The sequence below is a fragment of the Argiope bruennichi genome, chromosome 9, assembly GCF_947563725.1.
Source record: "Argiope bruennichi chromosome 9, qqArgBrue1.1, whole genome shotgun sequence".
NCBI classification, from domain to species: domain Eukaryota; kingdom Metazoa; phylum Arthropoda; class Arachnida; order Araneae; family Araneidae; genus Argiope; species Argiope bruennichi.
The window spans coordinates 84,697,721-84,721,887 of NC_079159.1; the positions used below are offsets into that span (position 1 = coordinate 84,697,721).

At 29.4% G+C, this 24,167-nt stretch overlaps 1 protein-coding gene across 2 annotated transcripts in view; it reads left to right on the plus strand.

The window, feature by feature from the left end:
• Positions 1-24,167, plus strand: part of LOC129984054 (calcium/calmodulin-dependent protein kinase kinase 2-like) — a 212,268-nt gene that overhangs the window by 127,391 nt on the left and 60,710 nt on the right. For both annotated transcript variants that reach the window (XM_056093823.1, XM_056093822.1), the window contains exons 4-5: positions 5,212-5,265; positions 15,089-15,140. In XM_056093823.1, the coding sequence (XP_055949798.1) occupies positions 5,212-5,265; positions 15,089-15,140 (106 nt within the window). The remainder of the gene's footprint in view (positions 1-5,211; positions 5,266-15,088; positions 15,141-24,167) is intronic.

Here is a 24,167-nt window from a genome sequence, read left to right on the forward strand (position 1 = left end):
ATGGATACAAATGTTAAACATCCTAGATCAAACATGGAGTTAAAAATTTTATCATGTTCTCTTATAAAATAGAAAACTCCTTGTTCGTGTTTTATCATTTTTTTACACCTAGGTGAGGTGTTTGCTTAGTCGCTTCGATGTAATATCATACTCTTGCTCTTATAAAAAAGAACATAAGCCGTCACTGGTGAGAAGAATAATTTTGTTTCTCTTGCGAAGACATCTTGATGGGGGGGGGGGGGTGCTTCTGAAGTAGAAATGCGTCTTCTGTCTTCTCAAATGATATAAGAATTGATGAATAATTGTAGGGTTATAAATCGAGGGAGACCTCTTTCAGACTGTTACTCAGTTTATTTCATGTTCTTTTTATTTCCTCGTATGCGTAGTATAGAGAAAGTATAATAGTCTTCAAAAAATTCGCACTCGAGATTTTGACGATTCTAAAATATTTGAACCTCCACGAGTTCAAGAAACATATTTTGCAAAATTTTTGTCTATTTCTAACTGTCTATCTAAAACTGTCTATTTGTTGTCTTTGGCAGAAATAACTCGAAGAGGATTTGAGCTAAATGGATGAAATTAGAATTACAGTATTTACACCGAATTTTAAAGTCTCTGTCTAATTTTGAATAAAGTCTATTTGGAGAAACGAATTTCCAGTTTTTCGAATATAAGTTAAAACGATAATTAGAAAACAAAGAGATATAGATAGATCAAATCCGGTACATCAATAGTGTAGAGATCTATAAAATTTTGAGACAGATCCAGTGAGGGGTTGACCATCTGTTGATCTGAACTTTTAGAAACATGTAAACACGATAATTCGAAACCGGAGTGACTTAAATATATCAAATTTGGCATGGGAATTTGTGACTATTAGTGCCGTTTTGTACCAAATTTTTGTTTCAACCGGTTGAGAAAAATGTATCTAAATCTCAAATTCGATTTTCGGATACTATTAACGCATACGTGGGATTAATCGCTCAATATCTCGCCAAGGATACGTTAGATACGATAAGACGGATACAGTAAAAATACTAAATTTACGCCAAAAGTTAATATTTCGTAACTATTGTGCGCCAATGCTACGTGAGACGTTCGTTCGCTGGTATGACAATGTTATTAGAGAGTATGCGAGAAACGTTGAGGAGACCACCCCCACTGGTTTTTCACTGTGTTGTAACAATGATAAATTAACATTACAAAAAAAATTGTTTGAAACTTCGGCTATGATAAGCAAACTAAAGAAATGACTGCTGAAGTTGTTGCTGATAAATAGGTTAACTTTCATATGTATTAAATATATGTTCAGATTTGATTTCTAATTGCCGATTTGAAATTACTTAGAAATACCAGTCACGATTATCTATTAAATTTACTGTACTGTGGCATATATTTCCGTTTATTCAAAAAAATTATAATACACTTTTCCGCCATTTCGAAGAACTATGGCTTACTTTGCTACTATGCCAAAGAGCTTGAGTCGTACATTTACCTCCAGCTCTTTGGTTATGTTATTACCTCATAGAAAATTATAGCATACTTATCAAAGAACTAGAGAAGCACGCTCTTACTACTACTAAAAATTGAAATAAGAATTTGCCATTCTCTCAGTGAAATATAATTTTGCTACTTTCTGAAGCAACAATAACACAGAGCCCTTTTGTAAGAGAACATAGCATACTTTGTCATTAATACTGAAATCTACTTTTTCTTTGTACCTCATATTTTTCCCCCGGGGGCACCTCGTAATGAGGCTGAGAGGCTTCCGGCATGGTGGTTGGATCTAGCCACCCTGGAGGGTATACTAATAGGTGAGGGATCTGACTCCTCCCATCGATGACGGGACGTACTTCCTTCGGGGAGGGTTGTACCGTGGCCGGTTGATCGCCCTTAGGACTCAACCACAGTTCCCGCCAATGTTACTGTTGCGGCGGTCCGGTCATTCAGTTTTTATGGTGTAAATCCATGTGCCTTCGTGGCGGGTCGGAGAGTTAGATGGCTGACTTATACCTCATATTTGCAAATTGACAATTTTGTTTGGTTTACTCGGTGCAAAACATTTCAAAACTATACTATGGCTATTTTGAAACTCATGTTGTCATTTTGAGACGATAAATGCTCTGAAACTTTCAAGCCACACTGAAAAAAAGACGTTTGATCCATGATGGATTCAGTCTCCATATTTTCAAGCCATGCTAATAAAGAGGACGTTTGATCCATGATGGATTCAGTCTCCATATTTTCAAGCCATGCTAATAAAGAGGACGTTTGATCCATGATGGATTCAGTCTCCATATTTTCAAGCCATGCTAATACGAGTAAAGAGAGCGTTTGATCTATGATGGATTCAATCTCCTAACTTTCAAGCCATGCTAATAAAGAGGGCGTTTGATCTATGATGGATTCAATGTGCAATCATCCTAAAAAGGAGTTAAATCTTTGTACAAATGAATCTCCAATCCGCTACCCTTACCTTACGAAATCAACATTATATCCATATCACCAGGAATGAACAATTTTGTGAAAATAAAGGTCATACAATTTACAATTCAAAATTTGAAAACACAGTTTGGGCTTGAAAACTCACGAGGAACAGATTTTTTAATATCAATTTACCATTAGAAGAAGAAGAAAAATTAGAAACTAAACCACATGCAGGAAAATTTTCAGTTTTGATTGGTAAACAATTTTGATGTTACACTTGGTAGAATGGCGTGTATACAAGAAAAACAGTTCCATGTATATTCGTCATAATTGTAATCATAATATCCCTGCATAATTGTTTGCCATAACACAGAGACACCCGGTGTTAGCTCAAACCTTTTGCTCGCGATATGTCTTTTTCGTTATTGATTTATTCATACACTGACAATAATTATGATATATCTCGCATCACACATAATAGTATCTATTATGATATGCATCTATTATAATCTTTATCCAATCCCTCGAGCTGAAATTAACTTACCCTAAGGGATAAGTTAGTTTTAATAAGATAAAATTCCCAAACGCAGGAAAGGGGGATGATAGTTTCATTTTTCCTTTACTTTTCCCCGTAAGGGAAAGTTACAAACAATGCGTATCTTGCTACGTTCAAAGTTTTATTTTACTTTATTTAAATCTTTTTAGTCTGTTTTATTTTTTACGCACGCTTTTTGTTTGTTCATTATTTTACAATTTTGCTTTTATATTCACGAGAAATAAACACTGTATGATTAAATTGAATAATTTAGTTCTTTCTCTCTAAATCTTCTGTTATCTTGGAATCGTTTTTATAATATAAATTATTATATTAAAAAATTAATTTAAAAAATGCACTTGAGCATGCAATTTTCAGATTAAGCCTTGAAATACATTGTATTTTCCCTGTACTTGCCTTAAGTTAGTTATTGTCGTTTAATATAAAGGTTCGGAACCATTCGCTAATAATATAATTCTATCAAAATTCAAAAATAATAATAATGGAATATAAAACAAATTTTAAAAAATGGAATAATATAAATATAAAACAAATAAAAAAAATGGAATAATATAAATATAAAATGAAATAATATAAATATAAAATAAGTTTAAAAAAAGAAAATAACTGTCATTACATTAAATTTTTTGAAATGAAATTTAATAAATTAAAAATAAAAGAAGGAAGAAAATATATCTAGCCACGAAATAAGGATTTAGTAGATTTGAACCGAATAAAAATTTAAAGAATCATGTAATGCAGTACTTATTATTTTCAAGATATTTCACTTATTATTATTATCGAGTTAAAACATTGCTTAATCAAATATTTAATATCTCCTCTGCATATTATCAACTTCTGCAAAATAATGTAATTTCAAGGTTACTGTTTATAATTAAAAATGTATATTTTATTTATTTTCATTAATATTTGTATCTTTTTACTGAAATTCATCTTAAACACATAGCTTTTAAATTACATTTTCAAATTTAATTTAAATGTTAACTATTACCTTTTTACTTTGTGAGGATTATATCAAATTATGAAGATTCAAAATAAAGAAAGAAAAACGTGAAATTTGTTTAAAAATTTTGACATATTTGAGAAAACTTCACAAAATGTAGCGAGCGTAAATTTATAAAAAGCGTTTTGTTTACCTTCCCTGCAGATTAGGATTTGCAATTAAAATTCATTACATGTTACTTTAAAATAGCATTTTTAATTCCAGCTTGGAAATTCAATTTGAATGTTCAATTTTTACTTCTTTTTCGATTTTGTGAGTTCTATGGAAATATCTGCGATTATAAGTATAAAAAAAATTTCACAGATATTTGTTTCATTTGTAGATGAAATATATTTATCTGTAGTATTTCAATTAGGATATTTTAAAACAAAAATAACTTCTTTTATTTCTGTTTTTATAATATATTTAGAAAGGCAAAAATACAATATATGATAACTTTTTTTCCAAGTTCCATTTGAAGCGAAGTATTCGTTTTGTATTTCACTTGAATACATTACATTGTTATCATAAAAAGGAAATTTGGGATGCTTTTATGTAGTCATTTCTATCTTTTATCGTTTTCTATTTTCTCTTTGAAACAAAGCAATATATCATTTTTATTCCCTACAAAAGTTATTCAACGAAAAAGACTGTGTTTCAAAAATATAAACATATAAATATCGTTTGCACCTAATAAAAATAAATATAAAATTGTGGAACATAAACAGTTTCTTGCATTTCTATGACATTATGGATATGAATACCATTTGTTCTTTATGAAAACATACTATTAAAAAAAGCCTTTTAAAAGGTTTTGCATCCTAAACTTAAAATATATTGAATATTATTGCACGTAAACATAAAGTAGGTTTCTCTATCTAATTTTCGATTTTTCGTTGTGTTGTAAAGGTAAACATGATATAATTGTTTATATATAAAGATGCTGTGTTTGTTCGTAAGAATAAAAAAAAAATTATAATTTAAAAATCCAGTAAATTCTAAAATTCTTTATTCATGACTGCTTTGCTACTGATTTAAAGAATACCCGCGTAAAAGATATCTGCAGAGGAAACATTTAATATTTTTACATTGCGAAAGTTTATATGCTTCTTTTAGTCTAGAAATATAAAAGAATGTTTCTACATGTTTAAAAATTTAGAATTATTTAGAAAAAAGTATCTTAAACGAAAATTGTTTTCGGTCTTTGAAAAATATTTTATTAATGTTTCTTTTGTTTTGATTTTAGGGATCTTTTGGCATCGTTAAACTAGCGTACAACGAAGAAGATAATATGCATTATGTGAGTAAAACGTTTCTATTTATTTAAATATTTGTTTTGGCGCTAAATTTTCTTAAATTGATCAATATTCTTACTGAAATTCTGCTGATAGCAATATAAGAAATAAAAGTTTCTAAAATACTAAACATTTTATTTTGTATCGTAGAAAATGGAGATATTTATTAAGTGCATTTTTTTGGTTTTTAAATATTCTTTTTTTTAATCAAATTTTTTCGTATGTATAAAAAAGGAAAAAGTTTTGATTACTGATGTGCTAACATTCTAAAATTTTGTATACTTATGCATTCCCGATGGCTATACAATATCATAATTTTTCAAAATTAATTTAATTAGTTTATCGATTAATTTTCATAAACATTTTTTTTCAAATGTAAACGCTATCTAATAGTATATTTCAGAAAAAATTATTTTAATATTTCGAAAAACTTATTCTAATATTCTTGAATATATTACACAATAAATTATGAAATATATTATTGAAGACTTAATTATAATTAATATATTATAATAACATATTATTAATACTTAATATATTATTTAAGATTAAGATTTGAAAGATAGATAACATTTTAAAATACCTGTTAGTAATTTTCACGTACTTTTTTGATTAATTCTTTATTATTTTGAATTTTATCATTTTAAAATTTTGTTACTATTATTAATTTTATTTCTTTTTTAATTTTTTCTTCGAATTTTAATTATTTTTTTATATAACATCTTTATCATATTATATATTTTATCCTATTAGATCACATTCAATAATTTTATTCATCACAAAAGGGTTAATTATGACGTATTTATATACACGAGATTTTGAGGGTCTAAAAGAATTAGAAATAAAGTCCATTATTTTGAAACTCACATTTTAGAACATTCTAATTGGGAAACTTAACTTATTAAACTGAATTATTCAATCAGTTAAATATAAGAAAACATTAATCGAATATGATAAATTTTAAAAACATCAACAATTCATTCTTATTTGAATTTAATTTTTTTTTAAAAAATGACATTCTGTTCTTATTCATCAGCGAGATAATTTTGGATTTTAATGAAGCCTGTAATTTTTTTACAACCTTGTTAAAATCTAAAGATTCTAAGGTTAGGAAAAGAGCGGGAAAAAGAGGCTTCGCTTTCCAGAAAATTTTCTTAAGAAAGAGAATTTTCTTTTGTGTGAAATTAAAAATTAAATACCTTCTTCTAGCTAATAAACAAATTAATCCTAATTATTTCTCTTAAAACTTAAAAGCCCTCTTTTTTTTACAATTTGTATGAAATATTTTTTCTATTAATGATGCTGAAAATAGCTATACTTCCTTTCACAAGATAATGCACCTTGTCACAAGGCGATAAACTTTAATACGTTTCTCATTAAATTTTAATGGTTGTTTATTGTTCTATGCATCTTTTCTTCTTCCGGTTTCGCAATTCAAAAAAAGGATAATTTGGTTAATTATTTGAATAAGTAAATAATAATTTAGATTATTCATTGATTGGAATTGTATGTGATAAAATGTAAGTTTGTTCTTTCACAGAGAATAAATTCTGAAAAGATTTCACAATTTCCCAAAATCATGCAAAAAATCTATAGAATTTTCACAGGTAAAATACGAAAAAATTAGCAATTTTTCAAGAAAAGGTACAATATTGAAATCAAGATTATATTCAAGTAAATTTATAAGGAAATATTTTTAAGAAATACGCCCTTTTTTAATAACATTTTATATTGATATTGAAGAAATGGCATATATTCTTGCAGCGTTTGGCGACCAGTTGTTTTCTAGAATTAATGTTGACTGAAAATTTCTATTAATTTTTTGATTAACTTGGTCTTGATAGTATCCTTAACGAAATGATTTTTAACCTCAAATTTCGATAGATACATATAACTCATACTATTTAAGAAACTTTATACTGTTCTGTTCAATGTATTATTCATTTTTCTAATATTTTCTCTGTACATACATCCGATTATATCTCGAATCGTATGTCTGTTTATACATCCGATTATATCACAGTAAAAAAAGTCATGGATCCAATTTGAAAAGGGTCATGTACCTAATGTATATATTTAATTGCTTTATGTTAATGTAACATTACATTTGTAATGTACACGGTAATGTAATACAATACATATGTAATGTCTTACATTACCGTGTTTTTTTAATTGCTGTACATATGTTAATGTAATACATTAACATATGTAAAGCAATTAAAATAATACGGTTTTAATGTCTGACAATTCAATGGAATCATGGAAATGATTTTTTTTATTTTTTTCTCTCTGAAAGATTTAATTAAATTTAAATGTAACCAATATTCCTGCAAATTAACAGGTAAAAAAAGGCGTCAAATATATATTTATAATGTGTACTAATATATATTTATAATGTGTACTTACACTGTACGAACTAACTCTACTTGACATATTTTAAGTACTATTTAATATGTTTATTAAAAAAAGGCTTACATTTCATTATCACCAAATTCCTTAAAATTCATTTCAATTAAAATCTGTACATACATCCGATTATATCTTGAATCGGATGTCTGTTTATACATCCGATTATATCAGAGTGAAAAATGTCATTGATCCAATTTAAAAAGGTTCATGTACGTAATATATATATTTAATTGCCTTACATATATTAATGTAACATTACATATGTTAATTTACATATGTACACGGTAATGCAATACATTACATATGTAATTTATTACATTACCGTATTTTTTAATTGCTGTACATATGTTAATGTATTACATTATATGAAGCAATTAAAATAACACGGTTTCAATGTCTGACAGATCGATGGAATCATGGAAATGAATTTTTTTTTGTCTGAAAGATTTAACTGAATTTAAATATAACCTATAATCCTGACGAATCAACGGGTCAAAAAATAGTAGTAGTGTAATGGTTATAGCAGCATTATAAAATAGCAGTAGTTGAATAGTATAATCGAATCAACAGGTCAAAATAAAGCAGAAATATAATATGCACTTACACTGTACGGACTAACTTGCTTGACATATTAAGTATTTAATATGCATATTTAAAAAAAAAGGCTTGCATTTCATTATCACCGAATTCCTTAAAATTCAATTTATTCCACCATTTCTGATGGGTTAGTGTTTTACTGTCTTCTTTTTTGAAGTTATAATTACTCAATCTAATTGCATAAAAATTCGCCGTCAACGTAAACATTAAATGTCTAATTGAATTTCGCGAGAAAGCGTTAAAATACTGTTTAGAACATTTCATTTTTTTCTTGCCTATTAAATTCAGTTTCTTCCTTTTGTTTAAAGTCGCTGTCCTTGAACGAAAGAGAAAAGAAAAAAAATTAATTACTCGCCTCGTCTCTTAACAGTAATAATTAGATCCAATGTTCGAGAATTTCAAAGAAGTTGGAGAACTTACTTTTCGATTTTAAAACTTATTCAAGGGCCTGTAATTTTTTTTAAATTGGTCCCTCAAATAAAAGAAATGAGAACTATTAGAAAAATATCGTGGTGCAAAGTAAAATCTGAATAGATTAAAACTATTTTTTTTTATTAGTTGAAACTGTATTATGAAAGTTTATGATTACAAAAATGGGTTTTTTAACACTTCACATAAATTTTAATATTTTCTTTGTTTAATATTTTAATTTTTGTTCTATATAAAACAATCATGCAGGATAGAATTTACGAATAATATAGGGAAATATATCTTTGAATACATCGGTGTTCTACTGGCCGCTGTGATTCAGAAAAACCAAATTTGGCACAAATATACTTTCAGGAGAGGTAATGAGCACTTCAAAGCGGTTCTTTTGAAATTTCTATGAGAAATTTTATGAATTAAAAATTAAAAAAGATTTTGATAATTTCGGTAATAACTTCTAAAATTATTTTGGCTCAAAAATTAATATAAATTTAGTTGTCTTGGTATCTCTTCCTTAATAAATTTTGCGAATTTTCTGAAAATTTTTTGTGCATATTTTCTTAAAATTCATTAAAATGTTGCATTGAAATTCAAACTATACTCATTGCTTCACCAAATGTTTAGTTGCACACTTTTTTTTCAATGTCAACAGCTGAGGAAGAAAGCTTCTTTTCTGCTTATTATCTTACCTGAAGGATAAGAAACTTGTATTATCTTTAAAGAATAAAATAGTGACGTTTTTGATATTTTATCATATACTTTTCTTCCAGTAGCCAAGGAAGAAAGTTTCTGCTAATTACCTTACATGAAGAATAAAAAAAAACGTTATCTTTTTTAAAGGTTAAAAAATTGATCTCACGGTATCTCAAAAGACACCGTGCAATAAGAATACGGATTACCTGATTTTAATAGCTTTAGAATAGCATGGGTTTAAAATGTTACGAATTCTCACATATAAACTGAATAAAAATAAATATTTGAAATAAATATTTGAAAATACCACTACTTTATTGTATGTCACAATTTTACGCTTAAAATATTGTATTGAGGGAAATGTCAGTGTTAAATTAAGCTTAAAAGTTTTAATTAAAATTAATGCAAATTGATAATCCAGTAATAATTAGATGACCGTCAAAAAAGCTAGCTGTTATATAAAAAGTATTGTGGTGCTTAAACACTTTCGGTAAAATTAAAATAAATTAATCTCTGGTATTTTTTATAAAATATTATGGCTCTGCGAAGTGTAAATTGTTTTTATTTTTATTTGTTTGAAGAAAATTTAGATTTATCGTTCAATCACTTCGTTTATAGACTTTTTGTCGTACAAATAAGATATCTCAAAAAACTGAAATACTCTAGTTTTTCTTTCAGAGATAAGATAAAATTCTTACTCCCCTCCCCTCAGTGTTCTTATGGGATATATATAAAAAAGAAGACCCGTTCAGCTGATGGCTATTAATCTAATATATGCTTGGACATCCTTTAAGAGATCTCAGAAATTCCCCTGCCCTTCTATAATCCATACGAATGATTTCCTCTAAAGCACGTTCTTCGGGTATTCAATCAATCATAGCGGAAAAAGGAGGAAATTTTGCAGTGATAGCCAGATATCTCGAACGCCTGCCGTAATTTCGTTGAATGGATGTTCGGGGTCTTTCGGTATTAAAAGAGTGAAACTGTTATAAAAAAATCTGTAAAACTCCACCCCAACTTATAGATGATTGAATTTTTATACTATTTATAAAGTTTAAAATAGTACTGATTGGAGAAGGATATAGTAATTTTGGAATAAGATCAAATGATGTGTATCTCATTTAATTTAAAATCCTATCTCCAGGTTTACATACCTCTGTAGTGAAAGACTGTTTTTGTCTTTTGAATGTGCTAAACTCCTTGTACTTAATTCATTAATGTACGGCAGATTCAGGTCTGGAACTCACCAACTTTCAATCTATTAGTTGAGGCTGACGAGGGCCGTCGTGGACATATCTGTCAACCTGTGGGTATATTGCCCAATTCAATTATTTTATTAAAATTTTTGTCATACAACTAGCTAGTTTTTTCTACAAATTCGAATTTTTGCATTAATGCGCTTGTCATTTCTTTAATAACCGCGTAATATTTTGTACAAGCATGCATTTTATTTATCAAGTAGTTATTTACAAAATTTTTGTTCAATCATGTTAGATGCGTTTATTGACTTATATCTCAGTTCACATGGGCATTCAAGAGGTGGAGGTGAGGTTCTTGTTGTTGTGGTATGATTATCTTTAGTTGAGGCTGCGCATTTGTTAGTTAGTTTGTTTACATCTTTACTAATAACACAATTGAATGTGTATGTGTGCTTTGACCCTCTACTGCCCTCACAATCTGTCCTCGATAGGGATTGCAATACCAGACCAAAATTTCAATACCGATATTCGGTATTTTTTAAATCTTAATACCGGGATACCGGTTTTAATACCGGTGTTAGAAATTTTAGAAAAGGAAATAAAACACAGGTGTTTCTTTGTTTTATTTGCCAGTTTTTTTAGGGAGCGTAAATATCACAAAAAATAATTTGTAACTTATAAATTATAACAGTATATAATCACAAAAAAAGTAAAGAAACATCTTATTTATTTAAATCACAAAAAAAAGTGTAAATATCATTATTCAGTCTGTGGTACTATTACAAATTTTTGAAATGTGATCTTAAAAAACATAATGCATTAATTGTACTGTCATTAAGCCTGAAAAGTAATTTTGTGTAAAAATGACCAGCTGTCGAAAACGCTCTTTCGGCATCTACGCTAGTTGGTGGTACTGTTAGCAATGCACAATATACTTTTTAAAATTATTTGCCTCTAAATCCCTCATCTTCAAATAAATCGATTTCTCGTCGGATGATTTTGGATATAGCTGATTTCTGTATTGTATTTTGCTTCGTTGAATTTTTTTTATTTATCGCTCATTCTAATTTTTGTTCAAGAGACAATTCCTTTTCACTGTCGACAGTAGTGACATCATAATCTTCGATAATTGAATCGAATTCTTCTCAATGTGGATAGGTTTGTGGGTAAAAAATTTTAAGAAAATTTACTCTAAACTTAATCAGATTTGAATTTGTTCGTTTCTTTTTTTTCTTTTTCATTTTCATTTTTAAAATCACTATAATTATGTAAATACCATACCATTTTCTATTTCGGTATGCCTTTCTTCTGTGCGGTTTTTCAATGTAATATATAATTCTTCAGATAGTGATGCGTGTTGTTCTTTCAGTGACTGCAACATGAAATTTATAGTTGCATTAACTGTTAATAAATCAATCTCTCCGACATAATGCCTCAGTAGTCAGTTTTATTGGAAGTAGAGCTGATATAGTTCTGGATATTAAGGCGATTTCACTATCTGAAAAATTAATTTACAGGTTTAAGTCGATTATTGCTTTTTGGATTGGATTTCTCAGTTTCAAAAATCATTCCATCATTAGGAGTGAACTATTCCAACGTGTTTTAGAATCTAATATTAACATATATTCTGCTTTATTTTCAGTTAGTATATATTTAAGTAATATATCCTTTTTATAGCGGAACGTTGAAATATCTTAACAATTTTTCGAACTTTATAAATTATAGGAAGCATTTTTTGATAGGTTAATATTTCATCCTCATTAGTAATATCTACTTCAACAATTACATTGTCATTATCTTCATTATCAATATCACTCTCACTCTTACTCTCTTCAAAGTTGGAATCCGAAATTTCTATATCCACAGTATTTGGATTCTTCGGTTCTTTATTTTTTTGGTATAATGCATCTATTACTCCTAATTGAATTCCATGTGCATAGCACAACTGCTGATTTGCACCAATCAACTTTCCAACTTTTTTCATAACTGTTGCCCCATCAGTCGTTATGGATACAATATTTTCTTTCAGGGATAATTCATGTTTCGCTAATTTAGATTTAAGCAATTAATTAAGCCATTAATTAGCTAATTCACTGCTGCTCTTTCCTGTCATATAAATGCGTATATGAAGATAAATAGATGAAATTCTGCAAATGCACGGCATAATGCGCAGAATAGGATATATTATGAGTTATATGTTTATTAAAATTTGAAATTTAAAACATTATGTATAAAGGTATAGTCATGTAAAACAGGCACTAGATGTATTACAGGAAATTAGAGAAGTGCCGAGCATAATGAACAGAATGGTGTATACTGTGAATTATATGTGTATTAAAATTCAAAATTTAAAAATATTTTGCTGATAAAATTAGTTTAGACATAGTTACACAAAAAATATTTGTTGAAAATATTTTATAACCAATAATGTCAGAAAATCATCTAGTCGACAAAGATGGTTAGTTAATTATAATAACCATAAAGCGGCACTCTTTTCTTTGATAACTCTTATTTTAAACTTATATTTTACTTCCGTTGTCGTTCCTTTTATCTCTGTTTTTAATGTCATCTCCATCTTTTTGTATTAAATCAGCATTAAACAAAAACTTGAAAATGGCTGCTTTCAAACAAGACAGAGATTTCAAAAAATGTTCACAAGTATAGAAACAAGGTTCAACTTGATAACACTTAATTTTTTATTATATACAGTACTTCCAAACAAACTTTTTAAAAACAAATAAGCTTTATAAAAAATCTTCAATCGCCTCGAGCAAAAAGGCTTTGATTGTTCGTCTCATCCGCCTTCTATCTTTTTGAAGAAATTTCTCAGACATCGGATGATGAAAATCCAAGTCTTTTCTTATTAATTTTTTAAATCTTACATTTTTTCTTTCTTTCTTAACTAAAGAACTGTATTTATGGTACAAAGGTTTGATGTTTACCGAGATGCCATCTTATAAAATGCTTTTGTTGTTCGTAAACCTGTTTTTGCAGATAATTCGAAATTTGTATAATGGATTTTCTTAAGCCTTTATAGTTCTCTGATATATATTCGTATCACCTGCGAAATATTTTTCATGGTGGCTCAAAAAGGGATTTTAAAATGATAAATAGGATAATCAGATGCTTAAAATTCGAGTGAGCTACCTTAATAGCTCAAGTTTACATTAGAAATACATTAAGTTACTAAAATTAGTCAGAATTAGTAGAGGCTGGCACGCGTATAAATCTGTCGTGGTCACAAAGTCCTCCATGTCGAGAGTAATACTACTGGGGGTACTGGATCAGGGGTGATCGTTCTCTGCTTCAGGTCTAAATTGCGATCTGTGGATGAGTGAATGAAGTCCACCCCGTAAAAGGGGTTGTGACGTGTGTGTAGCTAAGTCTTTCTCTTGGCCCTAGATGGCGCTACTATAAAAACAAGAGACGTGCTCCCCCCACCGGCTTAAAATCGCTGTCTTCGTAGCAGCGGGCTTGTCCATGGCAAGTGCCATCAGAAACAACAACAACAACAGAATTAGTAGAATTACTAGATTTACTACATTAGTATACTCAGAAATACATTAAGTCTGTAATTAAATATCATTTAAATTCCAAAGTGACAAATATGCTTAACACTGCACATTCACGGTGAGACTTTTTCTTAACGACATTAAGTACCAGGGTCTGTCATTAAATTTTAACTCCTGGAAAAGTTTTCAGAAATGAAACACCACTGTGTTGTGTTCTTTGTGTCTAAGATATTCTTATATTTGATTATCATTATTTATTATTGAATTTATACAATTTAAATTCAGCATTTATTTTTAAAAATGAACAAAAACTATTGATGCAGTTGGAATTTCTTAAAATTCGGAATCTTCCTCTTAATGACTTGATGCACATTTTGACTTCATATTTGATGTATTAATTATTTGAAAACTGTAATTTACGACATTTAAGTTTATTTCTTAACACAGAATGTGGGTAAAATATTATTGATAAAATTGAATTAGGTTTCAGCAGTTTTATTTTTATGCAATGTGTCGATCCACCCATCCAGCCCATCAAATGTAAAATGAGCTTCAAATTTTAATGTAAGATATTACTGAATTTGAATTCCGAGCATTTTCATGATTTCTAATTTCAAAAACTGTATAAAGTTGTTTTAAATTACCTTAAACTGAGTAGTAAGTATATTTACCAATGAACATTAAATTATATTTTTTGCCCTTAACGTTCAGTAGTAAGTATTCTTACCACTTTCAGTTCTCGCTAAACGATCTCTGGTAAGTATATTTACCATCATTTATTTCATACCTTAAATAACTATTTTACGAACTTTTGGTGTTTTAGTATTTACATCAACAGCTTTTTACGATATAAGCCTAAAAATTTACATTTGTCAATATCCTGGAATTATACCTTGTAAAGGGTTTCTTAAAATTGTTTCAATCACACATTTACTTTGCTTTTCATGTTTTTGCTTTTCATCAAACATTTACTTTGTTTTTCATTCATACAGGCCATGAAAGTTCTTTCAAAGAAGAAACTGATGAGAAGGGCTGGTTTATATGGTAAGTCAATATTTTGACATTTTTTTCCCAGAAACATGCTAAATTTTTTCGGTAATAAGTGTTATAATGTGTTGTCTTTTTTTCGAGTATCATGGAAATAAAAATTTGTAAATTTGTTGGTCCAAATGAAATAAGTGTCCTTTTTAACATTTCTGTTGTTTCTTGACTTGGATATTCGCATGGTAACAATGTCCCTTTTTTACAGCCTGATTATTCCTTTGAGGCACATTTCATAAAACTATTAAATTTCAGGTAGAAATCGATTAAATTAAATCAAATACCCAGTAAGAAAATGAAAATGACAATTTATTAATTTACATTGGCATACAAGTTAGGGGGTAGCTTCATTCGAAGCCATTGTGGCAAATCTTGGCGACATACAGGGTCTTGAAAAAATAAAAGGCTTGGTGAAATCAAACGAAATCGCTCTTCTTCAAAAGATTAATGTTTCAAATCTATAATTACCTTCCTAAAAATAGAAATTTTTCAGTTACTCATAATGAATGCATAATCGGTTCAAAGTCTATTTGGCGACTTTGGCAACAAAAATATAGATTCTGGAAGTTGCAAGAATTTAGACTATACATCTATATGAACTAGAGATTATTCAGAGCCGATTATTCCAGGAAATTTCATACCCTATCGATATATCATAAAAAGGTGAAACAGTTACACGAAATTTAGTTCTCTATCCACAGTTGATGCCAGTGTTATATACTCAGAGCTTTGCTACTGTTTTCGTAATAGCGATATTTTTGTCTCCTTGTGTTATACGTTTCTAAAAGTTCTTTGTACTATTTTCCGTTATCTAAAGTTGCGGATTTTTGGCACTGGACACTATCGGACGATTTTCTGTGATTGTATAAAAATAGTACTTTGAAAGCCTCGGAATTTTAGTTAAATCACATTTTAAATCTTACTGCAAAAACCTCTTAGAATATAAATTAAATGAAAGTTAGGAAAAATCTGACTAATTTTCAATTTTGCAGTAAAGAATTTCAAACAAAAGATTTCGTCTCCGAATGTCTCAAATTATTTTGGTTAAAGTTTTGAGGTACATGGCAAAATAAAACTTTGGCATCTTTAAGAGTTTGTCTTTTTTCGGTAATCTATATATCTAAAATAATTAGGGAAGGCAAACTAATCTTCCATAACCAACATCTGGTCCCATCTCTTCAATTTTATTTCTTTTAAAAGTGCATAATGTTTAGACATGTTATGGATGTTTATTTGCTTTCCCCCGCTCTCGATTTCTTAGGTATATCGCAATATATAACTTCACATACTCGTCAGACACAAGTGGACCGATTTTGCAAGTTAATTTCGCCACTTTGCTTGCATAGCTAACCCAAAATAATCAGCGTTTATTAGAAGGTATAATTTAATATATTATTTCATTTGGTGTAATACGATGTAGTTAAACAAAGTTGGATGAAATTACCAAACCAACAGCTAGTCGCTGAAGGCGGTTAAAATTTTTTTTTATATAAATATATTCTTTAAATCGTATTGTCAATGTTTGATGTATGTGACATTTCTATACTTTTTTGTTATTTATTTTACCAAATGGCTCATTTTTACAATCCAAGTTCTACCCCTCTGGTTGTGACAAACGCATCTTCTGCTCAGAAATAAGAACTTCTACTTTTACTCAGAGAAACAAAAAAAAAAGTCTTATCAAATCCCTCGCAGATATATTTCTTTCTGATAGTGGCAACCAAAATAAAACCAAGAGCGTGAGCTGCCTGACACCCAGCAGCTGACAAGAGCTCTAGCTTCGTGTGTCCGTGGCTCATCTGACAAGCATTGACTTCAGCAACTCTTTTGTCTTCGTGACAAAAGAGGAGAAAACGCAAACTGTCGGTAATCCAAAGGGATGTAATTCGATTTGGGATAGGGGGCGGGAAGGTGTGCTCTTGTCACATTCTATTACGCTAACGTTTGCTCTTTTGCCTTAGTAATATGATCGCGGCGATACTCTGCCGTCTTTGTCGACAGCACCCCGTGTGATCTATCTGCCCAAGAAAGAATATTGATAGAGATATGGAAGAAAAGGATATTTTTGGGTTGTTTGATATTCAGTGACTGTTTATTCGAAAGGTGGTTTTGGGATCAGAATGTTTCTTTTGTTGTTATTGGATACACTTATTTTTGAGGGGAATGAGTTTACTTTTGTTTAAAAAGATGATAAAAGACGAATCGGTATATTTTTCATTCATGGAAACGATATTTTTTTTCCCCTTTTACTTTCTCGTATATGAAGAGAAAGTACTTCAAAGAAGAAGGAAAAATACATTTTTGGCATTATATCTGTCTGTATCTGGCAAGATATCTCAAACCTTTTGAGTTAGATGGATGAAATGTATGGGATTTTTATTCCAAATTTATAGATATGTATCAAATTTTGAATGAAATCTATTTATTCAGAGGAAGTCTATGTGTCCGAGTGTAAGGGCCCAAAAATTCCGAAATTTACGAACTACGAATAATACTATGACTACGAAATATACGAACTACGAATAATACGATAACTACGAAATATACGAACTACGAATAATACGATAACTACGAAATATACGAACTACGAACAATGCGATTACTACGAAATATACAAATTACAAATAATACGATAACTCTGAAATATACGAACTACGAATAATGCGACTACTACGAAATACACGAACTACGAATAATGCGATTACTACGAAATTTATGAATTACGAATAATACGAAACTACAAAATATATGAATTACGAATAATACGATAACTGCGAAATATAAAGAGCAAGATGGATAAAATTTGGTTCAAAGATATATCTTCCTAGGTGTAGATCTGTTTCACTTTCTGAACCAATTCGAAGTGAGATTTAAGATCTGTCGATACCGTCTATCTATGCACAATTTTAATATCTAAAGTATAATTTTTATTCGAATTTTTAACCAAACCATACAAAGGCTGACCGTCTGTCTGTACTTTCATGAGCATGTAAACGTGATTACTCCAAAATACAGTGATCTAAATAAATAAAATTTGGTATTGGATTTTTTTTATTGCAATTGTATTTTTATGACATTTTTTTTAATTTGTCGAAAAAAGGCATTCCAAAAACATATACGATTTTCTGTTACTTTTATTTTTTTCCATATGCGTTGTAAAAAAAAAAAAAAAATGCCCAACATCACAAATTGATGATGACTATCGAGAATCTCGAATGGTCGTCATTGTGTTGGCATGCGGTTACTGCACTATTACTTGTTATCTTTACTGTACTACTGCATACAAAACTCGCGTGAATGGAAATAAAAATCGGAGCACTTCGCAACAGTATTATTGTATATTGTGTGCTCATAGAGATACTACGAAGGACCAAATGCTCATGTGGGGAACTTTTAAAAATGTAAACACTCTTTGCTGGTTTTCTCAGCTTTACATTTATTAGGACCTTTATTAGAAAATATGCGAGAAAAATTTCGAAGAAACCACTCTAGCTGGGTTCATAATTTGCCCACCCATAATTTTAAATACATACAGTCGACATTTGACAATACCGACAAAAATGCAATGACTAAGATAAATAAAATGTGCTTAATGCTTTTGTGACTAAAATTGTAATTGTGTGCTTTTGTGACTAAAATTGTAGTAGGATGCTTAGTGCAGGATTCAAAGAAATAAAAAAATATCGAAATATTTGTAGACTGACGTTTTGGTCCTTCTTGGACTTCGCACTAATACTTTTTTTGAGGAGATAGGATTTACACAGTTATTAAGGATTAAGCGAGAAAATTTTGAAGAGACCGTTCTCGCCCTGTAAATCAATCATTGTTATAGAAAGTCTTTATACAAATGAGCTACATTATTAAAAATGAATGTTTTCTATTTCCGCATTTTAATTTGCATTATTTTCAATACCAGTTTTTTTAAATCCCATCAATATGCAGTATCGTGTGTCTTTCTCGCGAATAGATTTCCAAAACTGAATAATAAATGTTCTAAACAGAATGTATCATATGATTAGAAAATTAGATAAATTTGTTAGGGATAGGTTTAAGATAAGGTTCATAGAAAGTGCTTATCTCTGGGGCCATTTTCAGATGGAAATCAAGATTTTCAGCCGTATTCAGATAACAAGATTGAAACTTGAGCCGGCACATTTCCGTGCAAGTATCCATATCACGCAGTCGTCTGAAAGAACTTTTGGATATCACACCGTTAGAATATCAAATTTAGTGTACATTTCAGAATTTTGGTAGTCAAATTTCGAAAATCTAGTTTTAACCTTGATGCCAGGCTACTGTGGTCTTTATTGTGCTGTTATTAGGCTTAATATTTTTTCTGACAGAAGAATCGTTAATAGCATAGGGACTGCATTCACCCGTTTGCTTTATTTTTTCATATATAAAATATAAACGTATGTTGAATCGTTAAAATTTCGAACTACAGAATATGTTGACTTCCTGGAGTCCAAAACATACATATTTGAAATTTTATCTTTCTATCCATCCAGCCAAATATCCATCTGTAAACACGACAGCTCAAAAATTCTTTGATCTAGATGATTGAAATTCGACATATGAATTACGTCCTGATTTGTAGATTTATGACAAATTTTGAAACGAAATCTATTCACTGGCAGTATGTTTGTCTGGTAGTTCAAGTACAAGTGAACTCTGTAACAAGAAAATGGAAAGGCCTGAGTAGATAAAATTATGTATGGAGATTTAATATCTAAAATGCAGTTACTTAACAAGTTTTGTTGTTACTTATCAAGTCACTGTTTTTTCGCATGCATGTAGACAAAATAACTCATAAACGCAGTGTCTTAAACCTTTGAAACACAATATGTGATATTTTTATTAAAATTTTAGTTTAGTTTAGTTATATTAATGTTTTAAAGCAACACTAGGGCTATTTTGAGACGGTCATTTTGAACCATGTTCAGATGACGGGGACGACACCTGAACTGGCATTGATGGCTGAAAAATTGATATGAGAGTAGGGAAAACCGAATATTGCATGTCATTCGCTATGGCACTCGTCCCGGTTTTTCTATAGGGGTATTCAAAATTTAGACTCCGTACTTTCATGCAAAGTACTGGCACAAAATGAAATCAGAATAGAAGAGAAATTTTTGACTCTTAAAATAATCTATATGGATTAAGGGATATACAGATATCAAACCAATAATGTTTGAAAATCTTTTCAACACTTCAACATTATATGAGCATATCCGGTTCTACTATGACTACTGAAAATTCATAGCTATGTCTATTTCATTGTGGCAACGCATATATCATATTAGTAAGTCCTTTTTCGGAAGAAGCAGAGTTGGTTGTTTGGAAATAGAAAATTGGTGTATTAGCTAATGCTTTAGTTTTAGAATGCAATAAAATGGTTTTTGTATAATAATATGTTTCGAAATTACGGCGTAAAAAAACGCAATTTTTTTCGTTAATTAATAATTTATCTGTTTATTTATTTATTTTTGTATCTGTCGAGGGGTGTATAATTGCATACGGTTCAAACAAGCAAACAAACAGATTTTCAACTTTATATACGTAGATTTAGTATCTATACAAAAGATAATATACTGGATTTCTAGTGCGAGCATATTTGATTTTTTTTTCCTAATTCATACCATTTTCTACATTAGTATCATCTCAAAATTTATCCGAAGACTTTTATTCCTTTTAAAATATCATTTGTAATTTAATCATCTTCTCTTTTTCGTTTAAGAATTTTGAAACTGCATTTTTCGATAAGGTTTTTAATCTTTTGATTAAACCTGGATATGAAATTATTGTCTCAAATATACATTATTATTTTATTTTATTTTTTCAGAATTTCTTTCTTACAAAAACTTTAGTCTACTGTAATTGGCAATTGCGCAACTTGGTGTAAATTACAGTAAGATGACATTTACCTGCGGGTTCAGAAGTCTCAATTTAAAAAGACGCGTAGAAATTGCGAGATCATCGTATCAGTCACGAACCGTTTATTTTTAGAATGCTGCATCATAAATTGGTGGAAGTCTATATTTAATTGAGCAGTTATAAAGAAAACTAATATCGATGTTTGCGTAATGCAGTTACTTTTAAATGCCTAAATTCAATCTTTTCGTGGGTTTGTATGATGTTATATATATATATATATATATATATATATATATATATATATATATATATATATATATATATTCTTGTTTTCATCGATTTCTATTCTTACTTTTCTTTAATTGATGATGTGTTATATAACTATAATTTTTTGAAGCAGAGTTCGTGGCCGAAGAGAGAGAAAAAGGACACTTTGTTAATTTTAAACTTCATTTTATTCCATCCCGGAAGGCATAATTTATGTACAAGAAGAGATAACGAACTAGCGTTCGTTCAACAACGATACTAGAGCAGAAGAGCGTAAAAGAGAGAGAATATTTCCGCCAGTGTTTCAATGCTATGAGATTCTGATAGGGATTTCTTTTCACGTGTCGATATACACAGGGACATTTAGGTATCTTTTAGAAGAATTTGTTTAGGTGAGAAATTTTTTATCCCTTCACTCGGAGTGTGCAACCACCAACCTAAGCATTTTTACAAAGCTTCAGTTTAATGAATTAAATAGAAAAAGTGGAATGGGATCAGGAAATAAGAGAATATTTTAGAATGAAGCCAATATGTGCTGAATTGAGTTAAAAAATTAGGAAATCAGTTAAGTTTAAATTAGATTTTAAAATATCATTACATATATATAACATTGAAATGCATCTCATAAATAAGTCATGCGTTATAAAAATCTAAATTAGTTAAATGATGTTTATCAAATTTTGTTCATAAATATTAATTATGAAGTATAAAAAAACTTTTTGACAATTATTTAGAAACTATTTCTGCCATAGAAAATATTATTTTATATTTTGTATTATATAGAATAAAAATATCGTTATTTTCAGCTGTTTATTTAGTGACGTATTTTCCTTGGAATAAATTATGTATTCTTTAAAAATTATTAATAACATACGAAAGAAAGGTTTTCCATTCACTTTTAATAATTGTTTATCTTAACGGATATGTTCAGTTTAATTACAAATAAAATTGCAGAAGATAAAATTTTGCTTGTATGTAGAAGTGTTTAAATATATTTAATACTAGCACTTGTCAGACTTCCAATGCGTTAAGAAAACGTTTTTAAATATGTATATTTTATACAGTATTATATAAACTATATAAATCCTCATAATGTTTACAATGTTATTTTTGTTGTAATCTTTTTAATGTAAGATATTTGAATTCACGCAATCTTTCTACTATAACTTTATTTTAGATTGAAATAAGGAAATCTATTCCATCAAAGCATTTTAATATTTGACAATTTCTGTAAAAATTAAAATTTGTTCGAAAATTTAACAAAAAGAAAAATGCTGAAAGGTAAATATTTTTATTAATTAATTTTTGAATACAGATGCATGCTTTAGGTAAACTTTATGAATGACGACTTAAATATGTATTTACAATATGAAATATGATGGTTACCGTTTTCCTCAGAGAATATAAACTTCCATCGGCTTTCGAAAGCAAATATTTAATTTTTAAATTATTTTTAAGAAACAGTAAGTCTCAAAATAATTTTCAATTTAAAGGCATATTTTCTGTTTGGAATAATGCTAAAGAAATTTTATATAAATAACCTACTTTTTCTTCCTGTAATTTGAATTTATTTTATTGAACATATTTTAAACATTGTCATGTTGTTCGTTTCCTCAAGACTGCGCCTGCGCATTGGAAGCATACTTAAAATGTTTTTATTAATCCAATGAGTAGTTTGGATTTCAATATGATTCAAATCCAAACTGGCATTTCAGTTTTATAACACGGCCAGTTTATATTTTCAAATAACTGTTAGGTATGACTTGATTCCTTTAGTGCTGAAAAGACAGAATAGATGCAGATCTTCTAAAATAATGTTGGAGAAATTTGTTTTTCAATTTGAAGTTAAAGTACGGAAGTAGTCTCTCCGAAACTTTCCCGCATACTCTCTAATACATTTGTCATGAAAGAGAACGCCTTATATGGCACTGGCGTACAATAGTTACGAAATGTTTTTTGGCGTGGATTTAGTATTTTTACTGAATCAATCGTGTGATACTTGGCGAGTTATTTGGCGATTAATACCTGACATAAAGTTAATAATATTCGAAAATCGAATCTGTGTTTTAGAAATGTTTTTGTTAATTGCAATTGTAGTCATAAATTCTCATACTTAATTTGATAAATTTTAGTTATTGCGTTTTTTAACTATCGCATTTACTTAATTCTGAAAATACAGATCAACAGACAGTCAATCCATAGTTGGATTTCTCTTGGCAGGTGTCTACAGTAAATGTTAATGTAAGTACTACATGTTAAATCAGTGTACTGAATCTTATCTAGCTTTCTTCGTTTTGTATTTATCGTGTTAATTTATATTCGAACCGGCTGCCAGATGGACTTCCTATGAACGGATTTTACTCAAAATTTAATAGAAATCTGCAAATTTAGTTGGAACAGCATATACCAAATTTCAACCATCTAACTCAAAGTGGTTTTGTGATATCTTTGTCACAAACAGATACAGTTTCCAAAAATGTTTTTTTTTCGAACTCAAGATTTAGTTTAGTTTAGTTATATTAACGTCCCGTTGAAAAGCAACACAAGAGCTATTTTTGGGACGGACCTCCTAATTTTGAACCGCGGTCAGATAACGAGGACGACACCTGAGCTGACAACCCCTTCTCCACACCTGCGGGAGGACCTTTGGCATGACGGATTTAACGTGCAACAGACCCCCTTACACGACGGTACTTCGGTGGAATCGGGTCTCGAACCTGAAGCTCTACGGCTCACTAGCCGTAACCTTACCATCAGGCCACCGCGGCCTTTCGAACTCAAGGAGGTGGGGATTCGTCAAAATCTCAATTTTTTGACGATTACTATACTTTTTCTATACTGTGTATACGAGAAAATAAAAATGCTTTTGAGCAATTGTGAATAGAGAAC